The sequence below is a fragment of the Mastomys coucha genome, unplaced genomic scaffold, assembly GCF_008632895.1.
Source record: "Mastomys coucha isolate ucsf_1 unplaced genomic scaffold, UCSF_Mcou_1 pScaffold14, whole genome shotgun sequence".
Taxonomy (NCBI): Eukaryota; Metazoa; Chordata; class Mammalia; order Rodentia; family Muridae; genus Mastomys; species Mastomys coucha.
The window spans coordinates 83,157,873-83,163,769 of NW_022196896.1; the positions used below are offsets into that span (position 1 = coordinate 83,157,873).

General features: G+C 42.3%; 1 protein-coding gene across 4 annotated transcripts in view; it reads right to left on the reverse strand.

Annotated features, from left to right (window-relative positions):
* Satb2 (SATB homeobox 2) overlaps positions 1-5,897 on the reverse strand; it is a 181,324-nt gene that overhangs the window by 52,579 nt on the left and 122,848 nt on the right. For all 4 annotated transcript variants that reach the window (XM_031367536.1, XM_031367534.1, XM_031367533.1 and 1 more), the window contains exon 8: positions 486-698. In XM_031367536.1, the coding sequence (XP_031223396.1) occupies positions 486-698 (213 nt within the window). The remainder of the gene's footprint in view (positions 1-485; positions 699-5,897) is intronic.

Consider the following 5,897-nt stretch of genomic DNA (forward strand, 5'->3'; position numbering starts at 1 on the left):
TACACATGAGTGCAAGATCCCCCTGGAGCTGGAGTTACAAACAAAAACAATAATCAATCTTAACCTTGGAGCCATCTCTCCAGCCCTCCATTTTATCTTCGTAAATTGCTCATAGCAGGATCTGAACTGCTGTTTCTTGCCCTCAACCACACCTCCACCCCCAGAAAAATAAACAAGCAATGTGAGGAAAATAAAGTAGTTGTTATACAAACATACTCCCACAGGAACCCCACTTCTTCTTCTGAAACTGTATAATAGACAGGAACTCACCTCCTACCCTTGCCCTGTCCCCTCACCCACTTAGGTGGAAGAAAGGGATTATCCTAAAGAGAAGGGAGTAAGACACCACCACAGCACAGGATTACCTCCTGGTACAGCCAGAGGCTAAATCCTTTGACCTGGTCAATTATGTTTTTTGGTTTTCAGGGAAAAACAGAATGTGAAGTAAGAGGTTTTGTACGTGAAGTCTGGAGCAGACAGCTCACCTGTGGGGTTCGGGAGGAGCTGGGACTGCTAGAAGCAGAGGAGACCATGCTCACATTGGGGTTCATGCTCCGCTCTCGCTCATCCTGGTAAATTCGATCACGCTCCACTTCAGGCAGGTTGAGGAAGTTCTGCATGGCCCTCAGGTTTACTAGAAGAGACTGAGACGCAGTCCTGGGATCTTCTTCCTTACGCAGTATCTCTGACAACAATCCCTGGTAGAGTGGGGAAAAAATAGGCAAAGTCATGTCTACAGATTTATGGGCATGGCTTCCATCTCCCTCCCCAACCGCACCTCTATTTGTTCGGCATAACCAGCTTGAGAGGATATCAGGAACACGCCTAATTCTTTAGGAGTCTGTATGAATGTGTTCCCTTTCCGGGGCCGTGCCTTATTTTAGGACTTCTCTATTCTGCCACCTCATCATCGCTGTAATAATCCTATGTGCGCCAATGCCAGCGAGCAAGGTAGGCGCTCAGGAGGAAATATGGAGCTGCAATTACCACCAGGTGCCTCCAGCGAGTATTTCAGGAGCTGTTAGAACTCTCTCTGCTTGAAACTGGGAACTCTTGGCAGTCCTGCTTAGCTTTATGAATCTGCCAAGTTTGGTAAATTTAGTTCCGACATTTAAACAGCATGGGAGATTTACATCGATTTAAAAAAAAATAATAAAAGTTTGGCTGAATTTCTGTATGACCGGACACTGATTTCAATATAGATGTCTCCTAAGGTAAAGGGGGATGGGGAATAGGAAGCAAACGTAGCCTGTCAACTCTGATAACGTCTCAGCCTTCACGCACAGCAGTTATGCTTTCATAGGTACTATGAGGCACCCCAGACTTTTGTGGGGTACCCACATGGGAAGCTCTAATTTCAAGTGATGAAAATATGGTCACATTAGCTAGGGATCGGGACATGCTCTAACTATGGTGTCAATAAGCTCTGATGTCCTGTTGGACTCGATGTTCTCTGAATTTGGGACTCAACTAAGTAAGGGCGTTTTAAAAGCAGTGTTTCTGTGTACTCTAGTGACACAGAACTCACAAAGGTTTTGTTGATACTCTAGTAAAGCAGCATGGCCCAAGAGGACAGTCAGAGACAAGCTAGAGAAATAGCTCTTAACCTACAGGTCTTGACCCTGATAGGGTCAAATAACCCTTCACAGGGGTCGCCTATCAGAGATCCTGCAGATGAGATATTTACATCACAATTCATAGCAGGTGCAAAATTACAGTAATGAAGTAGCAACAAAAATAATTTTATGGATGGGATCACCACAACATGAGAAACTATTAAAAGGTTGCACCATTAGGAAAGTTGAGAACCACTGAGCTAGAGCAATATCAAGACAGAGGCAGATCCATTACTGTGGCAAGCACTTGTTGAATGACCACACAGACGCATCATTTCATATTCTCAGCTTTTATCCTCCTGCAAGGCACTGTGAGATGAGGGTTTAGGACTGTTCCTCCAAGAAGAGCTAAGATGTTAATCCTGTACTTTGAATACACGGGCAAGCCGAAGTCACACAAAGTCACTTCTATAAACTGTGGTAAAGCACTGCTGGTCCCAACTATGTTTGCACTGAGGGAAATTAATGTAAGTGCAGGAGATGCTGCTCACATACAAAACAGCAGTGCCTGTAAGGAGAACTGTCTCCTGGCTGGATATAAGTCTGCAGGGTATAGTGGGCATTTTCATATACATTATTATATTGTGCTGTAGCATAGCAAATGCCACTTATAGGGAGGCACATCACAGAATTACCAACATTTCAAGGAAGTATAATCATCATTCAGAACACCACATAGGGGCTGGAAAGATGGCTCAATGGGTAAAAGCACTTGCCTGATTACCTCGGTTTGATTCTTGGGACTTACATGGTAGGTGGAGAGAACTTACTCCTGCAACCACGTGCACTGTGATACGTGCATGCACATGCATGGGAGTATGCACAACATACCATACACATACACAGAGATACATAAATAAACCTAGTTTTAAAAATCACACAAAATGACTATACTACAACAGTATGCCATCTGCTAGCTCTGAACCTGGAGTTCACATTACTTTGATTAGAGGAATCCTAATACTTGGGAGAAGTGCCTACACAAACATAGCTAGGAAGAGGCACACGTGTTTGCTTGAGGTCAGAATGTGAATAGGGATAAAATATACCACATAATGAAGCTAGAAGAAATGTTAGTGTGTGTGTGTGTGTGTGTGTGTGTGTGTGTATGTGTGGCTGTGGGGGGGTTTGTGGGGGAAGCTATGTGCTGTATGTGGGCATGCACATAAGTGCTCAAGGAAAGAGCAAGGTAGGTGGTATGTGTAAAAATATCCTACTGCTAAAATGATTAGAGGACAATCAGGATCTCACGGCATGCTTTTAGAAGCAACAAGTGAGGCACTTGTCTTCCAGGAAAGTATGCATTCCATGAATCAATTCTCCTGAAATTAAGAGTCACTTGTGCCTTGGGTCACCCTGCTTCCCATTTTAACTGAGCAACCTGAAATGTTCATAATGGATTTGCTTCAAAGATTTTTTTTTTTAAATCTCTAAAATAATATGAAGAAAAGAAGTGGATTTTAAATTGCTCCCAATTTCCAAAGTCAGTAAGACACTAGATTGATACTCTCTAAGCTTTCTTTCATAATGAACCATGCACAGAAAGAACGAGTTGGTTGTCTCCCTCCTCCCCAGCCATTTTCCTTTCTCTCTCCCCTACCTACCTTCAAGATTGAAATAAAGAGATTTTAGGGTCATCATGGAGATAATCACTATGATTATAAATCATAATATCTTAGAGGAAGAGTTTAATTAATTCTTTCTCCATAAAATTATTTTCATGAGTCACATAGTATATTATAGCAAATGCTCTTACATATGAAATAGTCATATAAAACACTATTGTTCTAATACACCATATCTAAAGACTATGTAGGTTCCAAAACAAAACAAAAAGATGTCATTAAAATCACTGAGTGTTTTGATTTGTTTCTTGAGTTTACTTTATGGTTTTACTTTAAAACTGCATAGGATCCTTGTTCTACACCAGTCACATTCTAGAAAGCCTTCTAGGAAAGTTTATCCCTCTCTCAGACAGAGCACCCTTGAAGATGGTTGCTGGTCAACATCACTGCTGAAGCAAAAGGCAGACAGACAGCATTTGTATTTTAAGTGCATGGTGGGATATATTGCTTCTGTCAAGTAATTTACCTAATTGCAGATACAGTCCCAAATGAACAAACTTGGCCAGTATCCCCTTCATACACAGCCTCCAAAAAATTACAACATTGCTCCGAGTCCTTTACCTCAACTCTCATGAGCATGGCAGTGGTCCCAAAGTGCATTCTTTCCACTGGGGACATTTTCAATGGGAAGTGACTAACTAGAGTGAACAAGACCTTAGCGGTTTTGGTTTTGATTTTTTCACTTTAGCTATTTGTGTCCCTTTAACTACTGTAAAGTAAGATTTTAAAGGTGTGGTGTAAACTCTATAGACATGCATGTGAAGTGAATCTGGTTTGTTGGAAATCATCATCACATACACACACACACACACCACCACCACCACCACTACCACCACCACCACCACCACCACAACCCAACCCACTAATTATCAAGATGAGTAAATGTTTATCATATTGAATCTGTCTTGAATGGAACATAAATTAATAATTTATCTTACATCAATATTTCTAAAGCCTTCACTACTATGTCACCTGGCATTCTAATTATCAACCAGCTAAGCAGGAGGTGTCACTTGGATAGTGCCATTATGTAGCCTGAGATATAGAAAATGTGGTGCAGCTCCTGGGCTCTGGAAAAAAAAAAAAAGATGCACTCCTATCAATTGGAAAGTCATGAAAGGGAATTAATAAATTAACCAGGATAATGCTTATTAAACTTTCATATCAGTGATCATATTAAAATATACTGCCAGTGTTGAGTAAAGTGGCCATTAAATATTTGCCTCATTGTAGGCAATAGAACCTTCTCCAGGGAGACATAACAGTTCCCTCAGTGGTGTGAGCCTACTTTCATAAGACAAGGAAACATGTTGCCTGCAAGGGTTCAGGTAACACAATGTGCACATACCCTCCACATTAGTTCCTGGGTTTGAAGTCACTGGAGAAAAAAAAAAAAAAAGGTTTGAGCAAAGAGAGCCTAGAGGCAGCTTTCCCCGGCTGTCAATGGGGAGTTTACAAGCTTGGCAGACCACCTCTGCTAGGACCAGGAGAGAATAGATGCTTTGGGAAGGACCTCATTGAAATTAAGATAATTCAAACTACAAAACAACAAACTTTAAATGCAACCTGGCTTGCCTGATGATACATGCCATCTTCAGATAAAAGGAAGAAACTGAGGTGATTTTTAAAGTAAAAGAAATCATGTTTGTCTGTTGTAAAAAGTATTCCTAAGTAACACTGAAGGAACTTCATTTTCTATCACTGAGCTTTCAGTTTCAAAACTTCATCAACTGATACAATGTTTCCTTATATTTGTGTACAGGATACATGCTGACACTCATAAAGGTATGGTACATATTATAGGGACTGACTTTCAAGCTTGCACACAAGCCTTATCACCTTCTCAGGAATAGCTGACATAATAGCTTTCAATCCTGAAGAGAAGGTGTACCTGCATGGACTAGGTCTGAGGTTTAAGAATTGTGTAGACGCAGGAACTCCACCAGCCCAGTGGCACTGGTTCCTTCCTATCTGTCTTGGCCAGTGCCCTAAGCAGCAGACCTTGGGCCCAAATTTTGCAGCCAGTCCCACAGCATCCAGAGGTGGCTCCCCTCCCAGGCACTCTGATACACCCAGGATCAGAGGATCAGAGGTGAGGAGGACGCATCTGTCCCAACACTGAGAGCAGCTGGGTTGGGACCCAGGCACACAGGAACTCTGCCAGCCCAGTGGCTCGGGTTGCTTCAGGTCTGCCTGGGCCAGTGCCCTGAGCAGACCTTGGGCTCAAACTCCTCAGCCAGTCCCACAACACTCAGAGGAAGTTCCACTCCCAGGTGCTCTAATAAGCCCTGAATCACAGGATCCCAGAATCACAGGATCACAGAGACTGCTTGACTCTGAGGAGTCAACATAACCAGGATCACAGAAAAGATGGGCTCCAGTCAGATTTAGCAAGGGCAGGTAGCACTAGAGATAACCAGATTGGGGGTGGGGGTGGCAAGCATAAGAAAATAAACAACACAAACCAAGGTCACTTGCCATCATTAGAACCCAATTCTCCCACCATAGCAAGTCCTGGACACACCATCACACCAGAAAAGCAAGATTCAGATCTAAAATCACTTTTCATGATGATGATACAGAACTTAAAGAAAGACATAAATAGCACCCTCAAAGAAATACAGGAGAACACAGGTAAACAACTAGAAGCTCTTAA